Here is a 21,289-nt window from a genome sequence, read left to right as displayed (position 1 = left end):
TTAAAGATTTGCAATTCAATATGATTAATTTTGTTATTAATAACGCTCGACACTTTGTTACAGAACGATATTCTGATTAAAAAAAATGATTATTTGATCAGCGGTTATTTTTGGAACGCGGAGTAATACACTGACCTTGGTTACACTACAGTCATAATCAAAGTACGACAAACACTCATGAAAACTTATTTTTGTTTAAATAAAAAAAGTTTACTGAATAAAAAGTGGGATAAATAGAATAATAGGTCAGTGTTGATTATAGATCAGGTTTATCATGCTCGGCACGAAAACGAAAAAGCACTCGCCAAGGCTCGTGCTTTTTGTTTTCTAAGCCTCGAATGATAAACCTGATCTATAATCAACACTAACCTATTATTCTCTATGTTCACTACTCCACTTTTTTTAGTATAAAGTTCACTATTAAGTTACGTCATTGAATTGTTCAAACATATGACGTCGTTTTCATTCATAAAGATTTTGCGAATGACGTCACTTTCATTGTGAACAAAAATCGTGGAAACTAAATGACGTCGCGTTTATTTATGTTATTGAAAAGCTGACATGCTATAAATGTGTTCTTAAGTACGTTTCCTGACAAATAACATTCTTTGTAGGCGTGTTTATGCCACTTATCACTAAATATACAATTTGTTGTTTCATTACATTCATATACATGCTACATTTATTACATTTCTTTTTAAGCGGATTTTAGCACGTGCATTTCACTGCAATATTTTCTTTATTTATTCGGAACTATTTTCAAAACATTAAGCTCCGCCCATAATTTGTTGCAGAATAACCCATTGACGATTTTCTTCTTTGTTTATAAATATGAAATTTGCCACGTGCCGTGTTAGAATTATATTTATCTGACAGAGCGGAAAACCAAGCCTTCTTCAATGATCAAATATAACAACTATGAACGGAATTTTTATTGTTAGTGTGTACACAGAACAATTAAAATGTGCGTATAATATATTACGACATAAATGCTTTTTACAACCGAAAACGTAAATGTCGCATATTGAAACATAAACCAAATAATAACAAACATTAACAACAAAACATAACTCTGATCACATATTAATAATCTAATAATGGAACAAACGTTGAATTTAACAATAAACATACAACAAAAGCACGTATATCAATGCGTCATTTTGGGTTTCGTTTTACACTGAAATACGACTGTTGTGTCAAACAATTATTTTTCATGCTCCAAACATCTCTGAATAATGAACCAGAATGTTCAATGAAAATAAAATAAAACATACTATTACCGAGTTAAAAACATTCCATTAACGTCAATTTGATTCGGCGTTCTAAACCGTCACCGATATATTTAATCGTATTTGTTGGAGAACAACTAGTACATTTATTATGTTAAATGTACGTGGGCTAGACCAGAATCCAAAAAGTTCTAAAACAGTCCGTTATGAACTTCTTAACTCTAATTCTAGTTTGACAATACGATTACTTTTAGTACAATCAATATACTCGCGCTCATCCGTTGTTAAAAAAAACAATTACAAGAAATTACGCAATCTCGCAGAGTTAATCACGCATCTCAAAGACCGCAAACGAAACGAATCGTCAGCGATAACATGAATATTTTGGCATCATTGAATATGTGTTATCAATTGATTATATTTGTATCATATAGTTTATAATAAATAAAGCAAAATATAACACATAAAAACATAATTATACACCCATACATAAGACCTCAAATTACAATGTTACAGACATGATTTTTTTATAAAAAAAAGTAAAGCATCGACCGCTGTTTATAAATATGATCGTTTTAATCCATGTGTTTTTTTTTCATATTCTTATTTTTCTTATATCTTTTTTTCCAAAGACATGCGATTATTGTTTAAAATTAAAATATTATTAAATATAGTACCAAAAATGGGTGTGTATTTGACATAAATAATGCTGTTCTACAAAAACCAAGTATCGCGGGTTTGATTTTGGCCCGTTTGTGATGGTCATATTATAATTGGCAATGCCATCCCCTTCCTGCCTGTGACTAAAAAAGGCCAGTTTCAGTAAATAGCACATGTTCATGTGAAAACAGCTTACCCCGGAGAGGTGTGAATAGATAATCTTAATAACAAATAAACAAAGAAAAAACTAACGTTTTAAAGAAAGAGATTATACCTGATATCGAATCGTTATATGTTATTTGATTTCAGTATAATCGCGCACACTACTGTATTGATGCCATTTGTATCACTGGAATGCCAGAAAATAACACGAAAACAATAGTTCACCAACTTGGTATCAATAAATACCGATGAAAAACGATATATCCAGATACTTATAAAACGTATCGTTTAAATATCTCAACAACTTTCCATTGTTGAATACTAAAACGCACTAGAAATACAATCATATTGAAACAGACTTAACATCAATTTAATTGTTTTAATTGAGTATTATATGAAAGAAAAATGAAGTGAAATATAAACAAAACTATTTGATTTATGAATAACGATCCAGTTCTCTACAAAAGTTAAGACTACTTGACTCATTACGATTCTTTTCTGAATACATTGGATACTGGTCAGTCATAATATTCGAATGTACTTAAATTAACTTTTAGTTATGAGCTAGATCTTAACAGCAAAATGATGATAATTAACTCACGCGTATGGCTTTATCATTCCAAATTAGAGGATTATTATATTATATTAGTTATATAGGTCAAATAGAAATGTGTAGGGAACTTGTTATCGGTTAACGCACTTGAAGAAAAATGCAGAACAATTAAAAGTATGTTTTCATTGTTTGTCGGTGTTTCAATAGCAAGTACAAGCACATAGCACACTAAAACAGAGAAGTTACTTTTCTCATCAATACATGTGACTTTAACCTTTCTTAATGAAATATTTATTGTTTAACGTGGGTATAAATATTCGTTCGGCAAAGTTTACTGAAAAACATGTCTCGAATAAAATATAAAAAGCATAAATGATTTTTTTAATTGTATTAAATTCCAGTATTGTCTGCTCTTTCTTTCAATGGTATAAACACTTAGATACTATAAATACAACACTAAATAACATTATAAAAATAAAGGCTAAACATTAAGACACTTTGTGCTCTAATATAAACGATAGGTTTGTAAACATAACAGCAAATAAGAATACACATATCCATACACTAAATTTAACATTACAAATAAACATACAATCATTGAAAGATATCAACAATAATAAACAAATCGGCTATCCGACGTACAATGCAGATGCATGTATCATTGCACAATATCACAAATAATGTTGATTTTGAAAAAATTGATACAATAACTCGAATAATCGATAAGCGTTGGCTGTTTCTACATAACTTGGACTTGGCCAAGAACTGCCATCACTTCGCTCAGGGAAGGTCGATGCTTTGGATTGGCCTCCCAGCATTTACGGACAATTTGCGCGAGTTTTTCGGGCATAGCGTGCTTCAATTTACAGTCTGGAAGCCTCTCGCATTCGTCTGCTGAGCTGCGAGTGGGCCCATTCGCTTTTCTTTGTAACAAATATAAATGGAATATTTTAAGAATATTTTCATCGCAGTTTAACATTAAACAATTTGTTCTGTTAACATTAATTTATTTACCTAAAAGCAGTGCTTTACAGTTCATATCAAATTCCTGAATTTATATTTCATGAAAACATTTGATCATATATAGTACAACCTTAAATAGTTTCACCGTTTGCGCAATAGTTGAATAATTTAAATAAAGAAATATAATATATTTTTGGGGTTCTGTAGATTATCAATATTATTCAAAGGCGAACAAATAATAATAAACAAATCACGAGTTGAACAAAGCGGTAATCTAACTAACGAAACTAACACAATCTTCGTTTACTTAAAAGCTTTTACACTTCTTGCGTTATATACAAAATGATTTTGCTACAGAATTGTACCGGGATATTAACTTCACGACGCCAAATTGTTTATGACATTCCACCGAATGAAATAATGAAATACCAGCTTAAAACCAATGTTATTAAGCATTATCAAAATGGAATGCATAAATAAATAAAACATAACACAATTATAAGTTGTAATTTCTGTTGTTTGTTTGTTTTATTTATATTATATATAGTACAATACCTTCCATACCACAGCTCCCATAACACTTTCCCTAAATAGAACACATCCGTCTCGTTAGTGTACTGTTCCGTTGCCAACTCAGGAGCCCTTGGCCATTCCCGTTGAATTATTGAAAACGGAACGATCATGGGTGGGTTGATTTTGACGTGCTCCTTGTTAATCTGACAGAGAAAAAAATTCAAGCTTTAAACAATCGGGTTCAGTCCTTGAAACAATAGTAGTAAAAAATACAAGAACACCCAAGATACATCTTGACTACATAAATATAACTTACCATAATGTTGTTCAGATTTATAAAGATGTGCAAAAGTCTTTGTTCGTACATGTGTACCATTCCTGCACAGATTGACAGACCAGATGTGCAAAAGAAGTTGAGTGCGCTTTTCTCATATGTTCTTTTCTGTGTATTTCTGTGTGTAAATCGTTGATAATTCAGTCAAGTTCTAACAAAGTTGATGTGATGACGTGCGTATTACTTATCTTACTGACAATATCAATTAAGAGTTCGATTTACTCAATACAAATATACAAACAGCAATTTAACTGTTATATTTCGATATGAACAATAATAGCTGGCATAGCAATACTTTTAATACATTTATAGCCAATAATGTTTCACTATTAGTTAGTTCATTATGAATGAGCAACGATTACCCGCATATGAGGTCGTTATGATTACGCATGTAATCTTCTAACGTTGTATCACACATTTCAAAAACTGTCATCAGTCGCGAATTTTTAAACTGCACCGTTGTTAAAATACAGTCCCTTGACGCGATTGCAGGCATGCAATCCGTGTAGCAGAATCCAATGAAGGCAACCACATTTTTATGGTTCGTCTTTCTAAAATTATTTTAGAAAATAAAATAATTATAGTAGTCAAAAAAATTAAAATAGTCATTTTAATGATTTTAAGCACATCCTTTACTTCAATTACCGGCTTTGGTTACGTCAATAAAGCACTACATTTGTAACAAAAAAACTTACTCTGAAGTCTTATCGATGTTGATTGGTAACGTTAGGACTATCAAGTATCGCGTATTCCATAAACTGGAATAATTTTTCGATTTTAAATACGTAATGTCACCCATATTGTTTTCCAACAGCCTGTGCGGTTCTAATCTGACGGAAATCAGTCATTAATCCTGCTATAAATGTCTTGAATGTGTTGGCACAACAGAGAAAATATATAATAATAAACTCACCTTAAATCGCTTAATACTTCAACTATCTTCAAATAGTTTTGTGTCGTGGCTTCTGGCAAAAGTTTGATAACAACTGTACTTTCTTCTTCATCTGAGCATAATTTAGCCGCATACACGATGAGAGAATCACTCGCACATATTTCTTTTGTTATCCTGAGTCTACCGACATCAATATTCCACATTGAAATATGTGTTAGATTAAACTTTTGCAAAGTAAAGACCATACTTTTAACACTCTCCAGGGCTGGTTCGTACATTTCTTTAATCTCCTTTGAACTCAGTCGCTTGTTCTGCATATCCTTTACTTGTTGTTCTAAACCTTCTATTTTCCTTGGAATTTCATTCGAAATATAATCCATTTGTTTTTTGAGTTGTGGAAGATGATGTTCATTCACATATTTATTAAACACATCTTTATTAGCCTGTTGCAACACACTCTTTAAACATTCGTCTTTTAATTCTTCCTGGTGGTCTAAAAGCCTTCTTATCGCTTTTGATCTCTTCCAAAAGACTGCGATGGTAGCCGGTAGAGTAAATGGTATAAGTGCTATTCCAAGCGCTACAGCTACTGGGATGCCAATTGTTAAACCGACTCCTATCAACACCTTACCTCCAATGGACATCTCGAGTTCTTCTTCAGACGCACCTATTGTTTAGAGACCATATATTCAATTTAATACAATTGCTCATGTGAATAATAAAAGTCTTAAACATGATTTCAACAAAACGCTTGACGACTTCACTGTTGTATAAAGTGTATGTACCTAATATTGACAATGATTCAACGCTCTTATTTATGTATAATGTTTTCTAAACAGAAAAAGAAAATAATTTAGTTTAAACATATTTATTTAAGCTTAATGACATACAAAACTGAGGCGTATAGAAACGCTCTTGAGCACGTTTCCTACTCCTCGTACGTTAAACATTTAATAAAGATATGACCATACGATAACATTGTTATACCTTCAGATTTCTTATTTTCGATTGACTTTTCAACATCCACTAGCTTCTCTATAAGAATATGATATTTTTTGTTAATGTCCATTCTAATCTGATCTCGAGCTGTGGCTATGATCTTTTCCCTTTTTTCAAAATCTTTAACTTCTTCTAATATCAATTTATCAATTTGCTGTAGTACAGACTTTTTAATAAGGTCTTCATCTGGTGCTATATCAATGTTGATTCTTCCTTTAAGCTGAGCTTGCACATCAACAGAATGAATATGGTCATGCATTTTAGCCGCCATTTCTTTGCATTTCTCGGAGCATTTTAGTTCCAAATCTACACGAATCTGTTAACAAAAAATAAACTATATACATATATATATTAAAATTGCGGTAAAGAATTTTTTTTTTAATTTTATTTTATGTTATTTTTAACATATGATTGCGGACAATTTTCTTATCCAGGGTGCAGAATTAACAGAGTTTTTAGGGGTTTACACACGGGCTAGACAGAATGTAATCCTATCGTGAAGAACTTTATTTTTGCAAATATCTCAAGTTATTGAAATACATTTGCAAACATCTATAGTGCATAAAAGACTGTTTTTCTTGCAGCTTGTGCCGATATCTTTTGGTATAAGAATTAATCCTTGAATACGTATGGAATTGGTGACAAAATTTCACGTTGCGTAAAACTAAACCGTGTATTATGAATGCAGAAAAATGGAACTTTTGAACGAGAACACATGCTTATTAAATAAAGTAATTCGGATGTATTTCACATAGGCATAAGCAGCATAAAAAATCTGTCTTTTATGCATTAGTTAAAATTCTTAAGAAAACTTGTTTACAAAAGTTATTTGAAATAAAGCACCACTTACCGTCGCATTAAAATTAATTAAAGATAAAAGGTAGAAACCGAAAAAGTCACGTAATCCTGCACCCTGTTACCTACAGATAAATATAATTTACGTACGGAATCGACATCCTGACGAAGTTGTGATAACCTTAATAACGCATCTTTGTATTTTTTGTCGTTGTCTTCATACTTTGATTTCGCGTCTGCAAGTCTAATTGTTAGACCCTTCTGAATCTCTTCAATTAGGTCGGTTAGCCACCTATAATTAACGCCAGGTGGCAAAGCATGTAGCACTGAATTGACTTCATGTTTTTATAATCTTTTCTTTAATGTTATTATTCAATGTCATTGTACTTAAACACTGACAAAACGATACGTTAAGAATCTCCAAAAAGTATGCCCTGCCCGAGGTTCTGTCTTACTTACTGCGAGACAATAGCATATAATGATAATCTGAGTGTCTTTGAAAATTGTTAGTTACCCGTTCTTACCTACAATGCCTTTTGCAGTTAACTGACATACTAGAAGCCACAAGTTGCTTCAGTCCAGTTAACATGAAGCGATATTTGTCGTTAACCATTCCACAACCCCTGTATGTGATTGCCTGTTGACAATTTAAACATTTAAAAGATATCGTAATAAGTTTCTAAAACCAATAACAACAACATCATCCACTTCTACTCCTACTACTACTACTATTACTACTACTACTTCTACTACTACTACTACTACTACTACTACTACTACTACTACTACTACTACTACTACTACTACTACTTCTACTACTACTACTACTACTTCTACTTCTTAAATTGTTGCTGCTGCTGCTTCTGCTACTTCTTCTTCAAATAATGCTAATACTTCTCATACTGTAATTCTACTTATACTACCAATATTACTTAAATTACTAATTCTACAACTTACACTACTCCTAAAAAACTAATACTACTATTACAATCAGTAGTACCGCTTGACCACCACTTGTTCTTTATATTAACTTTAAGCTACACTTAAACAATCGACAGAACTCATGTTCGCCAAAAATCGCTTGGCCTCTTAATCAACCATGCAGTTTGTCCAATTCTGTACATAACTTCAAAAAATAGCGAATCTGTATAAACAGTTACATGCGGTATGTGATCGCTCTGTATTATTTGCCGTCATCAGATTTAATGATGGTTCCTATTTACCTATCATTCTAAGAGTACTTAAAAGTAAAGTTTAATTTCTAAGTCATTTATTTGCTCCTGAATATTTATGAAAACGAAATCTTGCTAGCCAGTATAGTAGTATTAACGTATATAATGAAGTTACAGCGAACTAAATATCGTAGCTTTCGACGATGCCCTAAGACAATCATAATTACAAGAAAAATATTAAAACATTTAATAAATACTGTTTGATTTTATAACAGTTATAACAATCAAAAAATAGTCAGAATAAATACTTTTGTGTAAATATAACGGATAAACAGAAATATTAGATGGTTCGAATATTGTTATAATAAAAATTATATTATTTTTATTAAAAATAACTTATACACGTTGAAATACTATATTCGTACATCTTGTGTGCTCATTTTGTACATGCATGTCTCCCAAGAGAATCCAGTTAGGTTTTCTGTCAACTTATCTAAAGTGTTGTTCCAAACTTTCTCTTCTAAACCTTGTTCAACATCTCTCCTTTGTTCGATTGCATCCCATTTGTTTAGGATAAACATCGTGCATGTTGGATCAAAGCTGAAAAGGTTTTTGTCTTTGATTTCACTATTCAGTCTGCTGAAAATCTTCCCCAACTGCAAAAACAGATTAATTTAAATGCTTAGAGAAGATCGTCAATATATTCGTATAAGATTTATTGAATAAAACATTTAATATTCAAAATAATGTCGGACTCTAGACAAAATTGTGTTGCAAACAGAGGTACAAGGAGTGAACCGCACTCTCAACCAAGAACTATCAAAAGAGTAATGTTTGAATAAAAGCATTTGATTAAATCTGATAAATTCCGATCATTCGTCAACGTCAAAATCGTCAAAAATTAATATATTCTGGAATTAGTTTTAAACAATATAGGATAAATGTAAAAGCACTTGAATAAACGGACTATGAAAAGTTCGCTGTAAGTCGGTCGATATACACTGAAAATATATAAATATACCTTATCACCTTGGACTCCACCGCAGTTTGAGCTGTTAATTACGAAAATAAGCGCACTTGCATTCGGTAAGTAATTTAGCAGTTCTTCGGATAACTCTTGATTGTCTCCAATACCAGGTGAATCAACTAAGGTCACGTGCGTCTGGTAAATTGCAAAGAAGGGTATAAATAAATTTACATTATTATCTTATATCATAATTTTCGTAACTTGTATCTCAATAGTTACTGCCAATCTTAGAAGCTCTTATGTACGTAAACTGTGTATACAAACACTTTATATACCTTGTATTAATTTTAAAAAAATCAAGCTACCGATAAAATGTGATGCAGTAGCCGCATTTACAGAAAGACGACGTTTATCATTTGTTAAAACAACGATTGTTACAAATCTTGCGCACTTGAATAACAAAATAGCATATGCTATGAAATTATGTACACTTATCAGAAATAATATATTTATTTCAATTATTTTATTATAACAATATTTAAATATGGATAAATATTCATATTAAGTTATCTTAAACGACTTTTAAATAAGAATTCAATATTTGTAAGATAAGAATATTTAATAAACATTGCTGTTAATAACTCTAATGAGGATGACGACAATGATACGGATGATGGTGATGGTGATGGTGATGATGATGATGATGATGATGATGATGATGATGATGATGATGATGATGATGATGATGATGATGATGATGATGATGATGATGATGATGATGATGATGATGATGATGATGATGATGATGATGATTTTAAATTTATCAACATATTTTCAATATAATAATTCCGAACAGTTTAGTCAGTAAGTGTTTTTAACTGTTTTCCAGTGTACATTTGTCATCGTTTTCTAGTCGTTCAATATTCATAAACACAATTATGTCTTAATATTGTTTACTATTGTTAATTATTTTAAATAACATGTTATTGTGAATAGCGATGATGAGTTCAAGATATTTTCAAGATATTTTATTACTTATATGATAGTATGATTACAATACTTTTTTATCAGCATGTATTAATCAAAATGTACACAGTTTCAAGAAATAGGTTTATGTTTGTTAGTAATGCCGTTGAAGCCTTTTAGAGCGAATCAATAAACTTGATTAAATTTTCAGCTATTCCTATTACGTGTACATGTGTAAGATGTAAAAGTCATACCCATGTGTTATGTGTCCCTCCTGTTTAAAATGGTGTGTGTTTTGATAAATTGTATAAAACATTCACTACGATGTTCTTTATAGACTCTCTAATTACAAACAAGATGCATTATGGCATGAATATCATAAATACATATAAAATTCATATTAATAATATAGAAATGTCTATAATAATGTGTTTATAATCAAAGCCCAGTACATTCATTATGAGAGAAAAAGCATAAAACATAACTATTTTAAGTGTTGTAAAGTCAACATAATAAAACATATAACTGTGTGGAAGACATCGTTCTCTCGCCGTGGCAATGTGCAGCATTTTGATAGATAGATGTTCAAGATGTATACAAAAATTATTTTGTTAACATCTACGCAAACTATTACATTGATGAGAACTTAAGTACACTTACGTTGTCGCCCAACAACGGCACATGCCAGTATATATCAACTTTTTGTACTGAAGTATCTTTACTGGTCACACATTCTTCTAAATCTTTAACAAATTTCTCCTTATCATTCTTTTCATATTTTTTATGCGGTATGATTGAACCATCCTCCATCGTGACTTCAAAGTACCACTGACTACCAGCGGGTATTGAGTGTATGTGACACAGCCTTCTTGTCGAACATAACAGGGAGCTATGTAGGACCACTTCTCCGAGCAGTAGGTTAAGGAAGCTGCTTTTACCTGCGCTTGTTTCTCCTTGAAGTACACATTGACATAAATTGAAAAGTTATAAAACGTTGTACATATCATATTGTAGAAAGCAATCACGATAATACTTGAATAAATGCGTGCTATATAATTATCTCTTTTGCAATTAAAATGATCGATGTTCCGTAACCATACTATAGAAGTCCATTATCTTCCAAAAATATCGAAAATATTGATTTTTGATAAAGAATGCCTAGCATGTTTTACCTGTAACAACTATTGAACATTTCTTGTTTGAAAAATCTTCTTTGTTCTTTAGAATCTTCTGATGGATGTCAAGGCCATAAACTTTCTGAATGCATTTCTTAATTTCGTCTGGTAATTTTCTTCCAAAAAAGGCAATTAGTGCATCGTACATGTGCACAATTTCTTCTTTCATCTGGGTGTTCTTTGCCAATATATTTGCCATTTCAACATGCAACTACAACATAAGCAAAAGCAATATTTGAGATGGTAAATAATTCATATTGTATTAAATGAGTTTTATTAAGTATTGTCTTTATAACAAGCATTTTAAATTCTCTTATGCATTCATATTCCACATATGATTCATATTAAAAATACATTTTGAAGTAATATTATATTTGAATATTTTTGCTAACTTATATCCTTTTATCAATAAAAACGCGGTAAACAATGCTGCTTAACGTCCTCCCAGAAGCATGTCGTTCAAGTTCATACCACGTACAGGTTGAAAGAACATAAAGAACGTTTGTATAATGCCTACTTTTACGAAATGGGGAGATCATTTTGCATAAAATGGTATACCTTGTTGTATACATCTGAGTCGTATTTTTTTCTTATTTTCTTGTCCATTTCTGCGCGAACTAGATCATGAAGTTGTTCCAAATTTTGTAATCCTTGATCAGAAACATTATTTTTTTCCAACCATTCTATGGTCTTTGGTAAGCCCCAATTTTTAACATCATCGCTCGAGTCATCCGCCATACTTGATCTTCGAGTTAAAATACTCTAGTGTTAAAACATAAATATATAAAGTAAGTTTAACATTCTGTTAGATTAACGTTCGAAATGGTAGTGAGTTTCGCTTATTATTTAAAGCTTCAAATAGGGCAAAGTCTTTAACAATACATTATTCATTCAATAAGATGTGTTTACATATGTATGCGTAAGATTACTAGATTACTAGATTATGTTACGATTATGTTTATGTAACGTACTATTTCGTTATTACTTGTACACTCAGTTAAAATCAGTAGATCAAGGTCCAATAAGCGCCCACTAAACAAAAGGGTGTTTTTCAATATTAGTTAAATCGTAAAAACAAACGGTAATATTTACCTTATCTGCAAAGAGATATTTATTTTATTTTATTTTAAGAATATAAGTCTGTGCAGAATCTTATATGATCATATCACGCCTATTACATGGGAGCTGTCATGTGACGAAGGTCACACACGCAAACTTATATTTTCATTATTCAGTCAACCAATGTTGAGTATTATTTCTCCAGATATGTATGAAAATCACAGTTTTACGTGGCATGGCAAATTAAAGTACCTTCTAACGCAGTTTGTCGTGAAAGTCGGGCTCAACAGCACTTGAATAATAGCATTTGTTAACATCTAGTCTGCAATCAACAAGCATATACAATTTGAGGATATTACTGAACGTTGCATATTTTAAACAGTATTCATAATAGACTTTATGACAATAATTCACGTTACTCAAACGTATATATACCGGCACATCTTTTATAAGACACATGTATTTAATTATATACATATACATCAATATTATATAAATCAGTTTTGCTTAATTTGATATATTTTATAATTGGACAAAAATGTATGTGTTTTATTAAATAATGTTTCCAGGTAAATACACGTCAGCATAAACACACTAATACGAAAATTGTACTCACCCACAGAAGTCACAAATTAGAACACATACATTTAAAAACACTTAACTGGCTGTCATAACAACTACAATCTACGGATGTATTTTTCTGATATTGTTTAAAGGGACCGTCAACCACGAATGACGAAACAAGAAAAGTTCTAAAATACCGTATTTTTTAGAATTATTAGTTGATATTGATTAAAATATCACGACTGGTATATTACATTTCTTAAAAAAGGTTGTTAAGTTTTCATATTCTTATATATTCGGTAATAAAATTTTACTGGGTATGTTTACAAGGTAACTACCAGTAAACTATAAATAACGCAAGTAGATTGATTATCATCGTCAAGTGGTAAACCCAGGAATGCAAATTGTACATTCGCAGTGAATTGTATATATTTTATATATAAAATGATCAATCTACTTGCGTTATTTATAGTGTGTATATCGTTATGCCACCTATTTTCGAGATATTTTAATCAATATAAACTAATAATTGTAAACAATACGGTATTTTAGAACTTTTCATTTTTCGTCATTCGTGGTTGACGGTCCCTTTAAAATGTTTTCAACGTACAATAAATATAAGCAATACACTAGCTTTTACTGTTAACGTGTCTATTTATATCGCACTCCTGCTATCCTGACCCTGAGTTTATCTTAGTCCGATTTCAAGATCGTGGTCATAAGCCTAAGTTTATCTTTGTGATATCTTTTATTATCAGATATTATCAAACCTTAAAGTCTATCATGTTATACGTAGTTTGAACAGTTAAAAATTGTCAATGAATAACACTTCTAGCTGCGATCAAGTCGTACCAGATTAACAAAGAGCAAAAATATTATCCATTTGTAGTTATTTTTAAATCGCGGTGATCGTAGATATAATACAAGCAAAACATCACATTTTCGCCACGATCTGTTGCAATCGAAAGCATATATAAAGTCGATGGTCTATTGGGCTGTGTTGAAACGTGCCTGTAACAGATCGAATGTCACACGAGTAAAAAAATCCACCGAATATGTCGCGTGTGTAGTATTGAGTATGAAATTATGTGAAATAAATAGTTCTTTTCCGAAAACAAATCTTTTGAAGGCCGCTGCAAACGAGGGTCTTTGCATCCACAACCAAAGAAATTGGTGAAACATGTTGAGTCGTTTTTAAGACATTATTTTCAGGTTTGCTTCACTGTGAATGCTTGCTATTCTGTCGGTTGTGTAATTTTTTTTTAAACGAACCCCAAAATATATCCACAGTCCATAAAGGGTCAACAGTATATGAATTTCATTTGTCGTTCTAGCTCTACAAAACGGAAACATATTGTGTATGAACATGTGTGATAGAGCAATTGACCTTTGGGGCAAATATGAAGGTTTAGGCAGCTAACTTCCCGGGTCTTTGCAGCGTCCCTAATAGGTAATTTAGAAAAGAAATTGTTGAGTGTTTGTTTCTTAAAAAATTATGTATAGAGACTTCATATATCATTCAAACTCGGTCCAACATGCTTATATTGTGTAACACAATTACAACTTTGATATACTGGAGTAAAAATGCCATATTTGACTATGTGCAGATGAGTTACTGCCCATTTCTGTCCAGAACAGTCAAAATTGACCTTTCCGCGGCTGGTTATATGTGTTTTGATTTGCTTCCACCACTCACAGATAACTTGAGGGAACAATTCCTCCAATAATGGTTTGTCAAAACTGTTATTGTTTAATGAATATTGTAACCGGTTACTTTACCAAAATTGTCACTAACACGAATAAATTATATACGTGCGACATTGTCAATATGAAGCATAAACAGTTCAACAGAGCTTTATTTGCGTTATTCGGGTTCGTGGCTTTTTTGTGAATACTATCGTTTATTTTACGATCCCACTGTATTGCGATCCGATAAGAGCGCATCGACTGAAGAGACGTAACTAATCTTAGCATTTCTATGAACTTTCGGGCTAAGATACCATTTGATGCGTTTGTGGTTGCACGACGTGTCCCTTATGATTTAAATGCAGCCCGGGTTAACTCTCGACTTCCGTTATTCTTAAGATCGCATCAGATCGTAAAATACTAAATGTTTTTGCTTGCATCATATTGACTGCGATCCCAACTATTTGGGAGTACGAATAGATTTGTACTGTCGCAATACAATACGATTTTATAAGATGACCTAGATTAATCCTGAGTCGTATTGATCGAGTAAGTCGTAAAAAAAGTAACCATTCAAATGTTCCACGACTAAAACGATCGACAATGCTGACGATAATATAAGTTAATTTCGATCTTTGAGCAAATCGTGATAGTTCGAACGTAACATTAATATCAAAGATATCGCGATCAAACTCGTATTTATGGGATAAGAGCGCATTTATTCGTGATCAATGTGGGGTTAGGTATAAATTCTAACAATACATGAAACTATTCTCGGTTTGATAAATACGGTATAGTATTGGTTTTATACGTGTTATTTAGAAGAGAGATTATGGTAATGGTTTATCGCGAAAAATGCACGGTTTTTTGTGTGAGATTTAGCGCGAAAACGCACGGGTTACTCGTTTTGGGGTTCATATGATTTGCAAATCTATCGAGTCGCCATTCGAGGTGTGTATTTGACAAGCACAATGTATGGACAAGGAAAACAATTGGGTGATAACCCCGCCCACCCGCCCTTAATGAACAAGTGTATTTTTAAATAATCGGTTACATTACTTTTACCTGTGTAATGTTGCAATGATAAACTTGATATTAAGTTTATTTTCAGTCCGGTTTTTTAGTCCATGTGAGATGGGATCTTAACACGAACCGATGATTCCTTTACCGTGAAATTCAATGTGTATTTTCATTTAAGTCTGAAGCAGCTAGGTTTTCTTGATTATATTTTTTTTATAATTTACTTCATATTATGTGTTTAATGTGAATCTTAATTTTAAGTTATATGTATCAACAATTAGACTCTCACTTCATGGAGATATTTCTTCGTGCGTATTTATTGAAATCTTATTATATTTAAATGTCAGTATTATCATTTTTAACCAGGTTTTCCGAAGGTAAAAAACTGGTTATTAGATTTGCGAATGCGGGCGGGCTGGCGGGCAGGCTGGGGGGCTGGCGGGCGGGCGGAACAAGCTTGTCCGCTCTCTAATTCAAATAGTTTTCATCAGATCTTTACGAAACTAGTTGTATCTAGACGATATCTAGGTCAATTCCGAATATGATTCATGCCGGGTCAGAAACTAGGTCACGGGGTCGAAAAACAGATTGATTTTGAAACAAGGGGGGTAATTGTGATGAACAATCAGTAGCAATGCATATTTTGAGTAGCAGTTGTCTCCCTTTATCAGACTTTTTTTTATTTAAAAACCTGGTTTTGTGACAATTTTGTCCCTTGTTTGTTAGCTCATCTATTTTTTTTAAAAAAATGAGCTTTTGTCATCCTTTGGCGTCGGCGTCGGCGTTGGCGTCGGCGTCCGGTTAAGTTTTGCGTTAAGGTCCACTTTTCTCAGAAAGTATCAATGCTTTTGCATTCAAACTTGGTACACTTACTTACTATCATGAGGGGACTGGGCAGGCAAAGTTAGATAACTCTGACGTGCATTATTATGTGCCCTTTTTATACTTAAGTTTTGTGTTTAGGTCTATTTTATTCCTTAAGTATCAAAGCTATTGCTTTCATACTTGCAACACTTACTAACAATCATAAGGGGGACTGTGCAGGCAAAGTTATGTAACTCTGACTGGCATTTTGACAGAATTATGTGCCCTTTTTATACTTAGAAAAATGAAAATTTGGTTAAGTTTTGTGTTTAGGTCCACTTTATTCCTACAGTATCAAAGCTTTTGCTTGCAACACTTATTAACTATCATAAGGGGACTGTGCAGGCGAAGTTATGTAACTCTGACTGGCATTTGGACGGAATTATAGGCCCTTTATACTTAGAAAATTGAAAATTTGGTTAAGTTTTGTGTTTAGGTCCACTTTATTACTACAGTATCAAAGCTGTTGCTTGCAACACTTATTAACTATCATAAGGGGACTGTGCAGGCAAAGTTATGGAACTCTGACTGGCATTTGGACGGAATTATAGGCCCTTTTTACTTAGAAAATTGAAAATTTGGTTAAGTTTTGTGTTTTGGTCCACTTTACCCCTAAAGTATCCTAGATATTGCTTTCATATTCGGAACACTCGCAAACTATCATAAGAGTACAGTAAAGGACAAGTTGCATAACTCTGGTTGTCATTTTTACGGAATTATGGCCCTTTTTTGACTTAGTAACTTTGAATATATGGTTGAATTTTGTGTTTTGATCCACTTTACTTCTAAAGTATCAAGGCTATTGCTTTCAAACTTCAAATACTTTCATGCTATCATGAGGCTACTATACCTGGCAAGTTGAATTTTACCTTGATCTTTGAATGACCTTGTCTCTCAAGGTCAAATTATTAAATTTTGCTAAAATTGCCATAACTTCTTTATTTATGTTTAGATTTGATTGATACTTTGACAAAACTACTCTTACCTGACATACCACAATAGACTCCACCCAAACCATCCCCCGTGCCCTCCCCTCCCCCCGAATCCCCCCTATTTTTTAAGATCATCTCACAAATGACCACCACACCCTCACACTATACCCCCCCCCCCACCCAACGCCCCCCCCCCCAATTTTTTTTGAAACGGTTAAAAAACACAAATATTTATTTTTATTATTTTATTTTTGAAATACCGTCCAACCATCGCACCCAAGAATCCCGACCCCGAATTTTTTATATATTTTTTTTTGCATTTTTTTTCCGCATTTTTGGAAGATAATGTAATAAATGTCCACACCCCCACACTATACACCCCTCTTCACTCAACCCCTCCCTCCTTTGTGATTGAAATTGAGAGTCCCTTCACCTTTAAAAAGAAAATAGATGAGCGGTCTGAAACCGGAAGGCGGTGCTCTTGTTTTGTTATGTTATGAACGTTTAATTTAACAAGTTATTCTTATTTTATAAAGTTTAACATCGTTACATTATCTTTTCGTTTTGGTGGGACTGATTAGATTTTTGAATGTCGGTTTAATACGACTGTTGCAAAATATCGTCATATGCATGTATATAATAATCGAATACTTACGATTTATCAACACTCCTTTTAAGTATTAGTTTATGGATATTATGGTTTGAGTGATAAGTTTGTTTCCTGTTGATGTCCGGGGTGCATATGGGATGCTTTTGATGATTGTTTGTTATGTCAATTTGCGCAATGAGATTTATCATGTGTTATTAACATGTTTTGCTAAAGAACACTTAATGTTTACAATATAATAATAGCTGCTTACTTGTAGATTTCTATAAAATTAGAGGTTTTGGGAGGTGATGAATGCACCTAGACACTGGTCTTGAGCTAGGGTCCTCATACGTCCCCCTGCCATTAAAAGAAAAAAAGAAAGAAAAGGAAAATGAGCAGTAGGGTTGCAAGTCCCGCTCGCGGTTTTACCTGAATCGTTAATTACTACCGATTATTGTATTAGGTGTACTTGAAGTCATGTACACTTCTCTTGATTGGTGGTGGTGGATGAATCTTGCACTTAATCGCAGCTTCTATAAACAAAATAATATTTCACATTTGTACAATTATAGGATTTAAAGCAACTTAACGTGATTGATTGGCGTTGGGGGCGTCCTGTGTGCGCTTTGGGCATCGGCGGGGATCAGTTTATTCAAACCTGAACTCTAAATTTAAGGTTGGGATTTACCGTCTAATTTGTATAAATAAATGTGCACGTGTGCATGTTCAAGTATACATAATGACAATATAAAGAAGTGAAACTCCAGCTGCTGGAGCAGAATTGAATTTTCATTAAAAACAATTAGTTGGTCCTTTATTTAAGGCAAGTGACCGATTGCCCAAACAGTACGAAACAGATATATTGAATCGAAAACCATCAAACATGTGTTTTAAGTACATAAGCATCGTATCCTTTTGATAAAAACAAGTTAATTAAATTGAAAAGTTTAATATGAACATTTGGTTTAACATATTTTAATTTGCGGACACGCTTCAAAACATCTCCGTAAAATGATGGATGGGAGATTCCATTATTTAAATGCCATTTTAAAGAAACATTATATTTTGAAATTAAATCACCATACTTAGAGTAAAATCTAGCAAATTTATTTCTTAGGTAATGATACAAAAAGCCTTCTTTTAGCAATTTTTTAGTTAATATTAGATTACGATCATTAAAATCTTTAATACACGAACATGCTCTGGCATAACGTACCAACTGCGAAATGTAAATACCATAGAAAGGTTCTTTAGGGATGTTGCCATCTAGAAACGGAAAATTCACAATTTCAAAGTTAAAATCGTCCCGTTTGTCGTATAAACTAGTTTTGATCAAATTATTACTAATAGTTAAATGTAAGTCTAAATACGCAGCGTCTGTATTGGATATACACGATCTATTTAAGACTAGTTCTTTTGGGTAGATTTTGTGAATATATTGTTCAAATAATGGATTATCTAAATTTAGTATGGCATCAATGTACCTCCAAGTAAGGTTAAAACAATTAATCAAATATACTTGCTTAGTTTTAGATAATTCTAACATAAATTCGCTTTCATAACAATATAAAAAAGGTCAGCTATAAGTGGCGCACAATTAGTACCCATAGGAACGCCAATAATTTGTTTAAATATTTTACCATTAAATTCAACAAACAAGTTAAAAAGTCCTACATATTTTATTAGTATCGTTTCAGTTCTTTAGACATCTGGACAAGGATGTTGCAACGTTTACAAGCGTCTCGCGACTCATCAACTGAGCGGTGCCATTGAGATCGATCTCCGTTGCACATTATCATAGCAGACAAACGGGCGTTAAAAAAATGGATTTTTGCATTTATATGTCGAAAGTCCTGTCAAATATAAACACCCACTCCCATTTTGTCTTTGAGATATTATTTGTTTGGAAAACATTTGTGAAGATTAACGAGAATAACAATGATGTTTTTTATCGATGAGTAGGATGAAGATGGCATTAATGATAATGATGTTGATAGGATGATGATGATATGGTTGCTAATGATGATCAGAATTTAATAGCATATTGAGAATAGAGAATAATAAATTTACCGATAACTATGAATAAATTTGTTATTCGTGAAAACCGAGCGTGTTAACCGTGTATGGTCGAGGATTTTGAAACACTCTAAATGGACCGTATGTAATCGTGACTAAACTTGAGGTCACACCGCAATAGATCGTTGCATTTGTTACTGTCAAAACATGAACAGATAAGCGTGACATAGCGTGTCGATACACATAACGTCGTATCCACAAATACCAAATAAAAACTGATAAATTATTTGTTGACAATATTTGCGTTCGTCGCAGATCGCATGACAGTGGTAACTTATAAATAAGAATTACTATTCGAGCTATTGCATATTTATAAAAGGAACATTACGTTTCACACGCGTTAATTATCTAAATCTCAAAAAGCTTCCCAAATGTTGTACACCTGTGATGGGCAATACGTTCGTGTTCGCTATTTTTCACGCTTTAGACATATTTTGTTATTCGTTAATGAAAAAGCAATATTAGTGATCTTTTATTACCGGCAATTTTATATTCTTCAAACATGTTTAAGTAACTTCAATAGCATGGCATGATGATATTTAAGTATGCTAATTAATCATAGTTCGACCGAAAGTACAAATATAATCAACTTACCACTTCTGTTCCGATGTCAGCCCCTTGAATTATACTTTCAAGAAAACATTTTATTTACACGCGTTTATGATCTAATATATAAAAACGTTATCGCGTTCTATTTAATTTCAACTCACATCAAATTCAGTAAACGTACTAAATTTTGACATTAGATAGCGAGAGATTACATCCACTATTCTCATTACAAATAGTATCAAACAAGTATACAAAGCAATTCACATTGGACTTTATTAATTTCAAATCTGAAGCCTTTTTAATGATATCTTTCAATCTCTATTTAAATATTATATTTAGATATTACACCCCGAGATAATGGTCCTTTTATATCTATATGACCGGTTTTAGTCTGTAAAATGCGATAGAGAAACCTAAGAGTATATGGACCGGTCATATTTTTTTGTATATGGACAGTTTGGGGTTACACACCACTAAAATTGCACTATGTGAAAGCGTTTTATTGTTAAGCATTGACACTATTTCAGCTTTAACAAGAGTAAAAATAACTTAATTTATAATAAACGACAC

At 32.4% G+C, this 21,289-nt stretch overlaps 1 protein-coding gene across 8 annotated transcripts; it reads right to left on the bottom strand.

The window, feature by feature from the left end:
- Positions 1 to 917: 917 nt before the first annotated feature.
- Positions 918 to 21,014, bottom strand: LOC127851083 (uncharacterized). 8 transcript variants are annotated; one of them, XM_052384564.1, is made up of 16 exons: positions 20,765 to 21,014; positions 18,524 to 18,627; positions 12,692 to 12,761; positions 11,939 to 12,125; positions 11,378 to 11,591; positions 10,866 to 11,158; positions 9,294 to 9,434; positions 8,698 to 8,928; positions 7,625 to 7,737; positions 7,251 to 7,392; positions 6,294 to 6,621; positions 5,328 to 5,973; positions 4,777 to 4,965; positions 4,397 to 4,532; positions 4,123 to 4,283; positions 918 to 3,527 (listed from the first exon to the last, which is right to left on the bottom strand). In XM_052384564.1, exons 3-16 carry the CDS (start codon positions 12,754 to 12,756, stop codon positions 3,344 to 3,346), a joined length of 3,030 nt encoding a protein of 1,009 aa, XP_052240524.1. In that variant the 5' UTR covers positions 12,757 to 12,761; positions 18,524 to 18,627; positions 20,765 to 21,014; the 3' UTR covers positions 918 to 3,343. The 8 variants fall into 8 exon arrangements, with proteins under 8 accessions (XP_052240524.1, XP_052240525.1, XP_052240528.1 ...); XM_052384565.1 differs by lacking the exon at positions 18,524 to 18,627 and adding an exon at positions 18,366 to 18,451; XM_052384568.1 differs by having other exon boundaries at positions 11,939 to 12,142; positions 20,765 to 21,013.
- Between the last annotated feature and the right edge of the window lie 275 nt (positions 21,015 to 21,289).

This window comes from Dreissena polymorpha, chromosome 11, assembly GCF_020536995.1.
Source record: "Dreissena polymorpha isolate Duluth1 chromosome 11, UMN_Dpol_1.0, whole genome shotgun sequence".
NCBI classification, from domain to species: Eukaryota; Metazoa; Mollusca; class Bivalvia; order Myida; family Dreissenidae; genus Dreissena; species Dreissena polymorpha.
This window is presented reverse-complemented; position numbering and strand designations above follow the sequence as displayed.